This window comes from Zosterops lateralis (genome assembly GCF_965231275.1).
Source record: "Zosterops lateralis genome assembly, chromosome: Z".
In the NCBI taxonomy this organism is placed as follows: domain Eukaryota; kingdom Metazoa; phylum Chordata; class Aves; order Passeriformes; family Zosteropidae; genus Zosterops; species Zosterops lateralis.
In genome coordinates, this window is record NC_139800.1 from 79,809,890 (window position 1) to 79,825,274 (window position 15,385).

The following is a 15,385-nucleotide window of genomic DNA, read 5'->3' on the forward strand; positions in this document are numbered from 1 at the left end:
GTGCTTTCAAATTTAACTTCAGAAGGCAAAACTGAGAAGTCTGACTAGGTTAAAACTTGTCATGCTATCTCCTTTTCCTTTCTGTATTCTAAAACTCATTAGAAGAGATCTTTCTTTCCCCATATTCATTTCCATAAAATTTCTATAAAGATATAATAGAACTGTGGCTAAGTGTATCCTGTATAATCAGAGAGCTGAGTTTTACCACCTGGGCTTCTTAGTAGCATAAGCAAATAACAGATGTGAAAACACTCTGCAGGAGGAAAGCATGGCATGAAACAAACATTTATTAAAAAGGACTGTACAGACAAATTAAACAGATCTCACACTGTTACTCCTATGAGGCACAGGAGTAAAATACTTAAAACACAGAAGCCAGTGAAAACACCAGATATTGCTAGAATACCTAAATACTAAAATGAAAAACGTATGCTGGAGGAATTAGAAAACTGTAAAATAAATGAATAAAGCACTTTTTATTTATTTAAAGTGCTAGTGAAGTCTTAATTTCTTGAATAGTATGGCATTTAAAGTAACACATCAATGTCTTTCTTTTAAATTTAGGTTATGTACGCTGAAGCCACTTCAGGTTCAGTCAGGTTCCTGTTTGGAAAGCTGAGGCTGAATTCAGGAAGTGCAAATATTTAAATTTGCCTTATATTTTCTCTGTAGTTAATGGTGTCCGTGGCACTAAAGTTTGAACAACTGATCCACCCCAGCTTGGGTATGAAAATTTCTATAGCAAAGGATTTAGATACAGTACAGTGTTTGCATCCTTTTATTTATGAGCTTAGAGTTATGGCTGGGCAAAAGGCTTGGAATTTTATTTGGGATTATTTCTGTTTGGTTGCAGATTATCCTTTGAGGATAACAGGATTATCCTTTGAGGCAACTGATGATCCAGGAAAAGACCCTGGAAACCATCTATACCAAGAGAATCCAGTTATTTTGCTGTTACTTGGATACCCTTTTAAAAACAGAACTACAAAGACAGGGTTAAACCAGACTTGGGTAATATGAAAGTCTCCTAAGCTTTGAGGAGGGTTTCAATGTGGCTGTTCAGAGAATTTGACCCAAATAAGAATACATTTAAGTGAAGTGAAGAAGTATCCACAAAGACTTTAGATGCAAACGAAGAAGCCATTGCTGCTCCATGAAGCAAAAATGCAGCAGACTTGTATTCGGTACTTCAGACAGCTTCCTCTTGTGTCTGAACACCAAGAAATCAATATTTCATAATTATTCATCCAGTCTCTTGAGAGAGTTGCCTGGGAGAAAAGAGCCTGGGGCTGTCACGAGAAGAGTTCTTCATTTAAAATTCTGTGATTATTCTGTGAGAGAAAATAATACTCTTTCCCCATGAAAGACACTGCTTCCCTCCCTGCCGCAAACCCATGGTCCCCTAATACATAACACATATTTTATCTCCTTGAAATGGCTAGAATCATAGAATATCTCAAGTATGAAGGGACCCATAAGGATCATCAAGTCCCACTCTCTGCTCCCCACAGGATTACCTGGCATTAATCTATGTGGCTTTGAGTGTCATCCAGGTGCTCCTCAGACCCTGAACAGGCTTGGTTCCCTGGCCACTTCCCTGGGCCACTGGACCAGTGACAGACCACTCTCTCAGAGAAAAACCTTTTCCTCATGTCCAATCTGAACTTCAATGCATCTTCATTCTATTTCCTCCTATCTTGTCATCAGAGGGTGATCAGCACCTCCTCCTCTGCTTCCCCCTCGAGGAAGCTGTAGGCTGTGATGAGGACACCCCTCAGCCCTCTTTACTCCAAACTGAACAAGCAAAGTGTCCTCAGCTGCTCCTCATGGGTCTTGTCCTTGAGACCTTTTGCAATCTTGGTCACACACCTCCTCTAGAACACTGCAATAGTCTGATGTCCCTCCTGCATTGAGGCATCCCAAACTGCCCCCAGTGCCTCACAGTGCAGTGCAGAGTGAGACAATCAGCTGGCAGTGCTGGGCTTGAGGTACCCCAGGTTGTGGCAGCCAGGGCACTCTGCTGACTTATCTCCAGATACACTCACTCTCAGCAATCCATGCTATTCCCATGGCAGAACTTTGCAAAGAGAGTGAAAATTTGTAAATACTAGTACAATTGATGCAAACACAGTATGTCAAATTCACTTTAAAAAAAAAACCAGAAAAACCAAACCAAACCCTAACCTTGTAAAACACAAGAACACATGAGACTAGTTTAAAAAAGTAAAAATACAAAACTGTTGTACTAAATTAGTAAATGGTGCATCCTCAAGGATACTTCAGTTCAGGAATCTCCCAAGAAAGAAAGAAAGGACCTGGCAAAGTAGCAGTGAAGTGAGAACAACTATGACTAACCCTACCTACTTCAGAACTGCAACTCAAGTCTCTACAAATCAATCCTTCTATTCACACTACTTCATTGCAGACCATTCGCCCACTCCATTGTCACTACTTCTTAAATTTATGTACAACCACCTTCAAAGCGTGCTGCTCTCATGTCTGCACTTCGGGGAAGTCCACATACTGTCTTTTAACTCTGTGCATTTTCTCTTCAACTCCATAGGAATTGCTCTGGACAGGGCACACAGCATGTGACCACCGTGGCATTTAAAACTGTAGAATCCAGTATTTGTGCTACAAAACATGCAAAACACAACATTGCCATTTGGAGCATGGAGTCAGACATTCTCCCATTATTGCTATATCAGAGACCAAATCCCTGTAATTCAGTTGGCAGAATCTGCTCTTCACATAATGTCAGGGGCAAGTGGTCCACATTCAGTCTGCTGTTGACAGATGTTGATTTGACTATGTAACATTAAAATGGGGGAATACCTCCTGAACGTGGCTTAAGTTTTAGGACTATATTCAGTAAATCACTCGTGTACTTTGTGGCAGATTTAGGAAGTAACTTAATGGTAACATATGTGATTTGGCCAACAAAATTGCATCGTGTGGGTTTATTACCAGGATTTGCCAACGTTCTTGGAGCAGAGGCTTGGGGTTTCCCTGTTCTTCTTATCTAACAAGCCAAATTCTCAATATAACCACTCTAACATAATAGTAGAGAGAAACCTGGGCTAGAGAGATAAGAATGTGAACAAGCAGTTCCTGCCTCCCAGAGTTAGTGACTAGAATATTTAAGACTTGAGATCAATTTAGGCAACAAAGGTGGTCACAAAACTGGGATTAGAGATGAGTAAATATCAAGTGCCAGTTCTGTAACTGAATCACTGCCATCTTCCCCATTGCAAGAACTGTTATTACATTACATGGAACAAAAGGAAGACATACAGGGAGTGATCTACTCCAGTTTTCTTAGTCAGGGTTCTTTTGGCAAACAGGGAACAAGAAAACAAATGACCCTGAATTAAAGCTTATTTGGAAATGACCTATTAAAAGACAAAAAAATTAGAAAGTTTTGGTTGAGGGAGGACAATGACACCAAAGCTTGTTGGTTGTGGTGAAATACATAATTTTTAGTTGACACTGTTCCTCATGCATATTCCTGAACTTCCTATGCTCCAGTGGAGGATATGTCTGCCAGATCTTGGCAGGAACAGAAGATATGCAGAATGGCTGATGTGCAGTCTGTGCACATAAAGATCTGGGATATATCCTGCATGTTTCCTAGAGAACCACAGTGTGCTGGCCAGCCATAGAGCCTAGGAGGAGCACTAAATACAGTTCATTTCAGCCTTGGTCTTAAGTCAATCAGTCTTTTGATTGCTGAAAATAATAACATGTTAAGATGTTAAAGCATGGCAAATTACATCATTTTTAGAAATTCATACACAGCCAGCACCTTTCCAAGTTTTAAGTCAAGTTTAAGAGAGAGGTACAACCAACTTCAGTAAATCAAAACCCATGTGTGTCCTTAATGCATTGACTTTCTGTAAAACAAATCTTGTTTTCCCTGAACATTCCCCATTTAAAAAGAGTCCCACTGGATACCGAAACCTACCCAGTCTTATGAGATTGGAAAACAAACTGTTCTTCAATGATACAAACAGACAGTCTTCTATTTCAGCACTTCAAATAGTCTCCTGTTATCAGGAGAAAACAGAATAATCTTTTAGTAACATCTGTTTTTTAAAAAGAGAACATAAAAGCATTTATGGTAATCACATATGATCAATAGAAATAGCCTGACATTTAAGATACTTGCACAAAGAATTCCAGTTTGTTTAGGAGTACAAAAGATGGAACAATCGAAATGTTAAACTGTAGCACCAGTAATATTTACTTTCCTAAAACAAAATCCTAAAAGACTGGAAGGAACTTAGAGCAGGAACGTTGTGCTTACATCGCATTTAAATAGAAAACAATGAGACAAGGTCATACTTGAGTCTGCAATTCAGCAAAGTCTGGGCAAATTTGCCATTTTACTGGAAGAGTACTGGGACAGGTCACACAGCTTGTCAGTCTTCTGGATTTCATTCATCCTGTTTCCTCTTGGGCTTTTTGGGATTCCGAGACCGGCTCTTGGCTTTGCAGAGTGGACAAATGGGCGCGTTCCGATGGATTTGTTGGTGACACGACAAACACGCCTGAAATGCAATTGCAGCCTCTTGTTACAAACATCAAAGTGGTGTTGGTACGTGGGTTATTGAGTGTCACACTCTGAGTTACAGCACAGACAAAAACCAAGTTTGCCTTCAAAGGCAAACTGGTGCTATTCTATACAGTCGAGGTATGTGGATTGTAATTTCAGGCCAACTGGAAAACAGGAGCATCTCATTGAATTACAACTACCTTTCTGCAGACATGTGGTTCATACATGTATCAGTACCTTCAAATTCTATTTTGTGTTCAGTGCTACAGTGGTGTTTTAAAGGTGTTTACCTGGCTAATAGCTCACTAAGTCAGAGAGGTTACAGTGATGGCCAACTGCAATGTCACAGAATTGAAGGCAGGAGCAGGTGATTGGATGAATTCCACATATTTAACACAAGGAACTCTGCCATTTTGCTCCAGACTAAGCCCTTTAATTTATGTTTGACTGAAGCCTATTCCTTGGAGAAAGGCTTTTCAATTGCCAAACTACAGATACTAAGTATGTTACTTTGGGTTGTACCTACATCAGTTTGCTTTCTTAGTGACTCTTTGGAACCTCAATGGGAAAAATGTTACCCCTATGTAACTACTTAACTCTTCTCACTACATGAGGAGCTGAATAAAACTGTCACTTAAGTGCCTGTGGTTATGTTAAATTAACCCACGTTACTCTTGAAGATTCCAAGTGCAGAAGCGTGCAACTTTCCTAGCAATTTATGCCACTTTTAATTTCCCTCATAAAATATGTACATTGCTTTTAATATGACTACATATGACATTAACTAAGAGCCTCCTTTTTTTTCGCCAAGATTTTTTTTCTCTTTCTTACATGGCTTGCTCCCATGTGAAACACCAGAGGAGTGGGAATTGTCTACCCCCCTGCCAAGGGTGACTCTTAAGTCCTACAAGATTCTTATCCTCAACCCTGGATGACTGGTGTTAATACTTTGGTCTGCTTTTTGCTCTTGTTTTGAACCACTACAAGGAAAATCAGAATCAGGACACGTAATTTTTCCTTTTGACAAACACTGATCGCTTTCTAAACATAAATACATTCCAATGACAAAAAAGAAACCCCAGCACATTCCATCTCCTGACCTTCATTGGAGGTGGCTGCTGTCTGAAAGTTGCTGTCTGTCTGGTATCTTGCTTCCTGGCCACCTGCAGCTGTTGGGCAGCTGCTGCAGCTGCAGCCAGAGACTCTGGGATGGGAGGCTCCTGTGGTTCTGTCTGCCATTCTGCTTTCTGCTTTTCAAAGTAGCTAGATGAAAGAATGACAAACAAACAAACAAACAAAAAATTAACCACCTTCTGGAGTTATTTCATCAGTCTGTAAAGGATATTTGGTGTTAAAATACAGTGGATCACATTTCCCTATCATGTTTCTCCACTAGAGTCAAACTGCCAAATTGCCTACACATGGACTAGTTCATAAATAGAATATGTAGTGTTTTCTTCTGCATTTCTGCACTTCAGCCAGATTCCAGACTGGATATAAGTCAAGTAAGATGAAAAATAGACAACAGCTTCAGATGCACCTCTCTCAAGCAGTTTTTCTATTTTATTCTGTTAAAATTAGTAACTTTTGTACACAACAAATTAATAAACAGATTAATACGCTCTTTGTACTGTCAAGATGTTTGGACTATAAAACAACATTTCTATAAAAGTACAGAGGAAATCTTGAAAACCGTGTGCCTGTGAAAACTATGTTAATTGTACTGGGCAGTAGGAGAAATATATGCTTATTTAATACATCTTTTGCATTTAAAACTGATCGGTCAAGCTTAGGACACTGTTCTTTGAATAGTAGCTAATTCTGTCACTCTCCCCTGCCTAGGTTATACATAAAAATGAGACTGAGATTTATTATCGAAATCTATTCCACATCTCAGGGAAACTTGCTGACAGTCACAAGTATTTGACTAAAAGCCACTGCCATGTGCAGGCAGCAAAAAGTAAAATTGGCTATCAGCAGCACAGCCCAAGTGAATAATACTTGGTTTGTATCCCTCTCATGTATTGCCTTCTACTACTGCTTGCTAAACAAGTAATTTTCGGGGGAAAAGAAAAAGATAAAAAAAGCAACACACAGTATAAAACCTAGAAGGCCAACCACCACTGAATGTCTGCACGTGGTATGTAAAGTTTGGAGTTTGGAATAACCTAAATTTAACTTGTAACAAATGTCCTCCACATCTCTTTTTTGTTAACTTTTGTTTTCCATGCTTACCTCTTGGGTTTGTTGGGTTTTTTTCCCCATCCACCAACAAAATTAAAATGAGAAAATGACCAGTAAAATTGAAAGAAAGCATAAAATTTTCTTTGGAGACTTACTCAAGGGACAGTTTCTCTTCCTCTTCACATAGGTCTGGCAGCCTCTGCAGCCCCAGAGTCATTCTCAGGGCGTCTACGTGCTCCTTTAGGGGCTTGTACTCCTCGTGGAGCCGGCGAGTTGACTCCAAGAGCTTGTTAAGGTCATTTTCAGACTGCTTGATAGTGTTCTCCATCTGAAACAGGACGTTGGGCACGTTTTTAAAGAGCTGTTCCACTCTGACTGGGCAACAGATTGTATCAGAAAAAAGATTTTTCTCACTCAGGTTGGAAGAGATTTGAGACAATGCAATAGTAAAGCAAAGACTTGAGGTATTGGAAGGATGAAAAATGGGCCAAGAAGAAGCAACAGAAAGTGACATATGAGAGGCATTTTCATTTAAAAAGGTGCACTTAACCTATAGGACCTTTTGAACAACAGAAAAAGCAGAGAGACATGCTACAAATAAATTTGGCACATGAAGAGCTATGGAAAACTCTCAAGAGATGTTAAAAAAGAGCTTAAAGTACCATAAACTAATTTTCTGTGTTTCTAGGATACCTGAACACTGACTGGCAGAAGTTAACAAACAAGCTGAGGAAAGGGTTCTGCTTCTCTTACTGCAGCAAGTGGGAAAAGCAGCAGAGCAAAAGACAATTTGACTGCAAAAAGAGAATAGGATGAAACAGAAGCTGAGGTTATGCAGCTGTACGGGGACAGCAGACATCTGAAGTCATAAATAAATGAAGTCTGCACATTCAGTACATAGCTTGTACTTTTTTACTTGTTGGAGTTTTCTTCTTCCAGTGCAGCACAGAGATATGTTCAGAGCTACAAACCCCATGTAAGTGCCCTAACATGGCATAAAAAATGTATCTAAAAATATATTCCCTATTTAGCCCCCCTAACTGGCTATTCTTCACTGTTCATAAATTTTTTTTGTCTTATTTCTATTAATTCCCTTCAGGCTGATGCTTTTTGATGTTTGGTGATTCCACTCTGTGACGAACATCAGCTCTTATTATGAACTTAACAAACATGTATTTTCTCAAAATCTTTTAGTCCCCACCTAGCTGGCAAAGTTTCTGTTTCTGGGTGCTAAATGAGAAAAGACTAACAGGAAGGATTGTTTTCTATGGGACAGCTGGAGTGGTATCACTGTGGCTACAGGTAAAGTCATAGCCACAACAGGCTTGGTTATCTATCCTCTCGGTACAGCAGCTTATTATGACAATATATCCTGCCCTACAAAGGGAAAAAAACAATTGTCCCAAGGCAAATTTACTTTGCACCCTCTGTAGAATCCTAACATGGTGTTGTAAAATCCACATTATTGAACCAGTGATGTTCACTCGTGTGCATAATTCCACAACCTGTGGAATGGTTCACATCCAGCTGTGTCTCAGTCAGGCTGCCTGAGCTGGGCTGTCACATACCACATTGATGTCAGCGTGGATCAGTCGCAGCTCCTCCACGTGGGCCATCTTCTCCTGCAGCAGCAGGTCCATCTCCTGTTTATACTCCTTCAGGTGCCTCTCCTCAGACTCCAGGGCTTCAAATTCTGCTTTCAGCCGTGCCTTTATTTTTTCCATCTGCAAAGTCTTATTCCTGAATCCCAGTGATAATTAAAAAGATAGAGAGACGACAGTAAGTCACAGGAACATATTTTTGCCAGCTGTCACTTTATATGGGATTTGATAGATGAAAGAAGGCAAGAGCAGCAATAGACAAAAATGAGACTACATGTGTCTGAGAGAAGGTGAGGTACAAGGAGAATACTGAATTCTAATGCCATCTCTTTTGCTGAGCTTTTCAGTGGTAAGAGAATTCTTGTACTGAACTATGAAACCAGTAGAATGTTGCCAGGTTTTAACAGAGCAAGGGAGAAAGCAGGGTCTGTCACTTGGACAATTAATTATGGTAATGTATTCAAAGTGTCATAGCTAGCAATATGACCTGGGCTCTTCGCTCTCTCACTTCAGGAATATATAAAGCTGCAAGAGATAAAAACAGAGTAATAAATAACTTCTACAATATGTATTCGGAAGCAGATGGCCTGAGCAGGGATAATATGAATGAAGGAGATTTAAAACAGAACAATTAAAAAATTCCCGATTCCTCTCTTGTGATTATGACAAGTGTCTGCATCTCTCATCAGTAAATTCACTCTGATTCTCATTATCTCCCCTCCAGTCAGATCACTGAGTCTCTAGGTATTTACTTAATTTTATGACAGGGTTATTTCTGTGGAAGCATTTAATGCATATAAATCAGCATGTGCTGATTTATATTTGGATTGTGGCCTACAATGGATTTACTGAAAGCAGTATTTCCTTGACTACAAATTATATGTATTTATCTATAGATACAGATATGAATATAGAGATCAGATTCAAAATCAGATTCCCACATTCCTTCAAAACCCAGCTAAGCTGCCTTTATTAATAGATGATAGAGATCAACTACACAAATGGGCAAGCTCTTTGATTTTGTTCATGAAGACTTCTTTCCCCTCTGTCCGTAGAGCACATGGAATGCAGATTAAAATAAAGTCTGCTAGGTCTATCAAAGGTGAATCTGTAAACACAGGGAAATCTCATGTTTATTTTGAAGGAAACTCGTCATAGAATGCAAGCTTATTTTAAAAGATTTGGGAATGAATAAATAGGTTTATTTGGTCAGATTTTGTTAAAGGTGACTCAATATGGACATTGATGTTGCAAGTAGGACTGGTTTTATGACTGATTTTATTTTTTATTTAAAATACATCCAAGCAACCTTTTTTTGATACTTCAGTGTACAATAAAGCTAAACATCACCTTATCTCTACCTCATGCCAGAAAATAATAGCAAAAATCCATCAAGTGCAGTTTACATATCACTTATTTGAATATGTGATCAGAAAACTGAATGCACTGTAAATTTCCAAATGCAGGATACCACTTACACTGAAAAAAATAATTAAATTGTTACAGTAATTGGACCACTTACTGTAGTAGGCCATACTTAGATCTGTTTTCTAAAAGAGAGCCTGTGCACCAGTTGAGCAGAAAATCATTGTTATTACACTGTCACATCTCTTCCTACAAATAGTTTGGAAATAGTAGACAGACAAATATTTTTGCTTGATCTCTGTTCACCTTTGTGGTATTGTTTGAAGAAGGCAGAGGCCCATACTCTGCTGCTTAATTCTCTTGTTCCATGGTTCAATGTGCTTCTTAGAGGTGCTGCAAGCAGCCAGAAGTCCCTGTGATCACCTGGGAACTGTGATTCTTTCCAAGCCCTCTCTCCTCCCTCTCTGGTAGCCCCTCTCTGGCTGTGCCAAGTCCCAAAACACTTCTCATGGCTCTGGGTTTCCCAGGCAGCATGCCTTCCACCTCCCAGCTGCACTCAAAATCTCTGTCCCCTCTAACGTCCTCTGGTTTTCAGCTGCACCACCTCCAAATAAACAGACAGCTCAGGCCCAACCCTGAAAATCGGTGCCCCAAGCCAAGGGGTGGAAATGCCCCACCTAAAGTTAGGAAAAACGTTCCCCATGCGGGCACGTGCTGTACCCTGCCTGGCTTTTTATGAGTCCCCTGTTCCAAAGCATCCTGCAACTCGCCCTATAAAGGACCCTATATACAAATTCCCGGCGTTCTGCACCGCCTGAACCGCAGCCCGAGGCAGCTCCAGCCTTGTGGCAGGAGGGGACAGCAGAGACAGCCCCGGTCCGGTGTGTCCCCGTCCCCGGGCGGCTCCAGAGGCAACGGGGTGGGATTTCTCCGCGGGGCTCCCTCGGTGGCTGGGAAGGGCAGGGCAGAGAAGCCGCCGAGGCTGAGCCGCTCCCCCCTCATCACCCGCACGGATCCACCGCTCCCCGGAGGGTCCTGAGGCCGCCCTCCCTCCGCGGGGGATGGATGGATGGATGGATGGATGGATGGATGGACGGACGGACGGATGGATGGATGGATGGATGGATGGATGGATGGATGGATGGATGGATTGATGGATGGGTAGGTGGGTGGATGGATGGATGGATGGATGGATGGATGGATGGACGGACGGACGGACGGACGGACGGACGGACGGACGGATGGATGGATGGATGGATGGATTGATGGATGGGTAGGTGGATGGATGGATGGATGGATGGATGGATGGAGGGATGGATGGAGGGATGGATGGATGGATGGATGGATGGATGGATGGATGGATGGATGGATGGATGGAGGGATGGATGGATGGGTGGATGGATGGATGGACGGACGGAAGGACAGACGGGTGGGTGGGTGGGTGGATGGATGGATGGATGGATGGATTGCTGTCCTGCACCCCGCTGGGGCTCTGCCGGTGCCGGCGGCGCTGCCCAGCCCTGTCCTGCCCCAGGGCACGTCCTCTCCCGGATTTGGGTGTCAGACCTGCTTTCCTCGCCATCCCCCCCTTCCTTCTCAGCCCTGCCCGGGAGTGAGTGCGGCAAAACAACAGACTCAGAGCTTCATGAATATAAAATACTAATTCAAATGAGTTAAAACCAAACAAACAAACCAAGCAAACCCCCGCGACACCCGCGGCCCGACACCACTCCCCCAGCCGCGCTGGGGCTGCTCAGTCCTTCCCACCCCGCACTCCGCCTTCCCCCGGTATCACTCAGGGCTGCTGCTCTGCAAATGCACGACCATTACCGCCCTCCACCGCGCATTCCGGCGCCGATTCCCAGCAGCAGATGCTCCCTCCCCGCACAGAAAAATGCCTTCTGAGCTCTCATGATAAACCCGGCGGTAGTTCCCTTTCCCTCGGCAGCACAACAGCTACTTTGGGATCGATGCAACTCCTCCTCTCCCCCGAGGAAAAAGCTGCTTCGCGTACCCGATGGGGCACAAAGCAAACATACCTGATCTCCTTGATGCTCTCGAGTTTGCACATTATTTCTTGCTCATCTGCCATGCTTTTTACTCCCGGATTTACACCTCCCGTGAAACGCGCAAAATGCCAGGGGGTAAAAAAAAAAAAACCACCACCAAACCGAAACCAAACCAAAACAAAAAAACCCCATACAATAGACACAATGTAGTCACCCCCTCCTCGCATATGGGCTCTGAGCCTGTGCGGCAGGCTCTAGTGGGAGCTGTGGGACTTGGAGTCCAGGTTCCTATTGCTGCCCGGGCAGAGATGCTGCAGAGCGACTACAACACCCACAAGGCAGAGCAAAGCTCGCCTGCCCTTCTTCCTGCAACTACATTTTAAATCAATCTGTCACACCTCATTATGCCAAAGGTTGTTAGGAGTGCAAAAAGAGCAGAAGGCTTCCTTCTGAGATCCGTGCGATGTTTGGCATTTCCTTAGAATACGCACTAAAAAGCTGTCGATTTTTCAAATTCGTGATTTTGATTAAAAGCTTTGACAAAAAGGCATGCTGTAGTCATTACTGCTGTTTTCTCCTGGATGCTCTGAGTTTTCTACTTAATGTTCCAATTGCTCAAACAAATCCAATTTTTGCAATTTTCTGGAACAGATACTGAACAAGCAGCAGTTGGGAATAGAAGATGCTCTGTGAATAGAAGTTGTTTTAGTTACTTTCTTCATTATTTATTTTCCCTGTATTGTTTTGTTCTTCAAATAAAGGAAAAGGTAGATGAAGGAGAACAATGATAGCACCAGCACCCTCTTAATCACAGTACACTTTGTGTAAAGAAATTAGAACACAAAAGTTCTTATCCTCGTGTAATTTGAGTCAATTGCAAACTCTCACTGCCTTAAAAATTGAGGATTGTAGGTCTGGTCCCTAAGTAAGCTGTGTGCTCAAAGGGGGCAGGTTTCTTCCATTCATTATTTAGATAGTTGAACTAATTGGTTGGAGGGGGTAGAAGACAAGTTAGCTACAGTCAGCCAGTGAATCTTGTTGCCAAGACAGTGAGGGAGTGAGAGCAGGCAAGGTGAGGACAAGAGGGAGAGAAGGAAAATGCCCTTGGACAGGAGTGATGAGAATCCCAGCCCACTTTTGCACTATTTATCCTATTTTTTGAATCCTGGTTTTACAGGCTCAGCTAAAAGATTGAGGGCAGAAGATAAAAATGCAAGTTCAATTTGTTCCTTTATTCTGCTTTGAATGACACTAAGAAAACCACTTCACAAACTCCTCTAAGTCAGTTGGAAGTTCTTAGGAAGTAAACCCATCCACAAGCATTAGCAGTTATTTTTCTCTCCGTGTTTCAAAAAGGGAGAGAAAATATTACATCTCCACTTTTCAAAGCACTTCAAAATGGTCAAAAAGTTTGACACTTGCAGTCCCAGCACATACAAATTGGCAGCATCCAACTTGTGCTTCATGGCTTTGGTCAAGTGTTTTAATGTCTGCATTTCAATTTTTCCCCTAGACAAAGCGGGTCTGACAGTTCTTTATAGGATCCAAAATCTTTATAGGATCCAAAATCATCACACTGATATGTATGATTTATTCTGGTACTATTATAAACTTTGATATGTGGGATCCAAATAACAATCTGTTTTTCCCAGCATGTGGACTGGATTTTTCAAAAAGCTAAGGGACTTAGTCCTAAACTGACACTAAAAAAGTATTTCAGGTGATCCTGAAAAATTTAACCTTGTTGTTGTTCGATCCTTTTTAAACCAAAAGCTAACAGGCAAATAGATTTCAAAAGTTGCAGTATTATGCAGAATGAAAACAAAGCTAAAATACTCCTCTACTTCACTGAGCACAGGACTGAGTTTTTGTTCAAAAATCCCCAACTGCTTCCATTTAACAGTCTAACATCAGTCCACACACTTTACCATTATGACAACAAATTTATTTCAGAACAATTCCAACTGGAAGAATTTTTATTTTCTCCTTAGATAATGATCCCAGCTACAGCAATTAATTCTGCAAGTCTGGATGTAGTGATGCAATGTAGAACCCTCATAGCTGAACTATTAAATATTAATATTCTAACTGCATTTTTTAAAAAAGTGCAACGTTTTAAAAAATAAATAGCATTTAAAGAAATATTAGAGATAAAAGACTAATGGAGAAGAGTCCCCAGTAAAACACACAACAGAACTGAACTTGGGTTAATATACTGCTGGATTAGGTACAAGTCACCACCATAAGCAGAATGTGCAGCAATACTGTAAAATCTAAATATCAGAAGATAGATGAGTCAAAATGGTGGATCCCAAGTCATGAAATTTGGTTTAAATTACCGAGTTCCTTAAATGGAAATAGATTCTTCCTGTATCTCATTGAGGTTTTGAGCTTTCAAAACATATTCTTCACATCTGCCAGATTTTTTTCCTATGAGTGGATCACCCCAATTGCACTGGCCATTTCATATGTTATGGGAAAGCTGGTGCTGGTTTCAGAATGCTTTGGGAAGCTGAAGGCCCAGCAACTCTGAAACTGACAGGAAGCAACTACATGCTAGCCCTGAGATTTTCAAAGCACCTAGTCCTTAAATATCAGTGTTTTAAGCAAAGTCTGAAGTATTTGCAAATTTTATTAATTCTGTGCTGGAGCATCCTACCTAACTAAAAGTTTAAGTCCCTGCCTATGTTAATCTTGGCCCATCCCAAAGGTATACCTAAATATACCTGCATTTGGTCACGTCCTTTATTTCATCCTCCAGCCCTGTGACCTGCAAAACTGGGAAAACACAGTATTTTTATAAACTGCTTGGCACACATCTGCTCTCCCTAAGAAACCTCCTCCTCCTGTTTCAGCCAGGGGGTCGGATGTCCGCAGGGGACATTGTCTCACTTTTCCCATTCTCTATGGGAGCCTGACCTGGTGGCTCGCCCCCGTGGTTTGGTACTCCCAGGCAGTCAGCTGACGGTGCCTATCCCTGTCCCTATCCCTGTCCCTATCCCTATCCTTATCCCTATCCCTACCCCTGTCCCTGTCCCTATCCCTATCCCTATCCCTGTCCCTGTCCCTGTCCCTATCCCTGTCCCTGTCTTTACCCCTATCCTTATCCCTATCCTTATTCCTATCCCTTTCCCTGTCCCTACCCCTGTCCCTGTCCCTATCCCTATCCCTATCCCTATCCCTATCCCTGTCCCTGTCCCCAGTCCCCATCCTCATCCCCATCCCCGTCCCCCGGTTCCCGTTCCCCGCCTGCAGCGCCCCCTGGCGGCGGGTGATCTGGGCGGCAAGGCCGCGCGTGCGCGGGGCGCCCCCGGCGGGAGCGCGCGCGGGGCGGGGGCGCGGAGCCGCGCGCCTGCGGCAGCGGGGGCGCGCGCGTTGCCGGGGCGACGGCGGCCGGGCGGCGGCGCGGGCCCCGGTGCGGCGCGGGCGGCGATGAGGCGGCGGCAGCGGCCCCCGCGCTCCCGTCGGCGCTGAACTCCGCCGCCCGCGCTTCCCCTCCCCATCCCGTCCCGTCCTGGCCCCGCTCCCGCACGCCCCCTCATCTCCCCTCGCTCCGGCCAGCCCTTCCCCCTCCATGCGGCGGGAGCGGCCGGAGTGGGGCCCGTGCCGCGGCCGCGCCGAGCCGCGCCGTCCCTCGCCTCTTCGCCGCCAGATCCCGCAGGGAGCCGCGG

At 43.1% G+C, this 15,385-nt stretch overlaps 1 protein-coding gene across 1 annotated transcript; it reads right to left on the bottom strand.

Moving 5' to 3' along the window:
- Nucleotides 1-501: 501 nt before the first annotated feature.
- On the bottom strand, nucleotides 502-11,926 carry LOC310923265 (zinc finger C4H2 domain-containing protein). The gene is made up of 5 exons (XM_083884476.1): nucleotides 11,745-11,926; nucleotides 8,308-8,479; nucleotides 6,895-7,067; nucleotides 5,656-5,818; nucleotides 502-4,550 (listed from the first exon to the last, which is right to left on the bottom strand). Exons 1-5 carry the CDS (start codon nucleotides 11,795-11,797, stop codon nucleotides 4,437-4,439), a joined length of 675 nt encoding a protein of 224 aa, XP_083740602.1. The 5' UTR covers nucleotides 11,798-11,926; the 3' UTR covers nucleotides 502-4,436.
- Nucleotides 11,927-15,385: the final 3,459 nt, after the last annotated feature.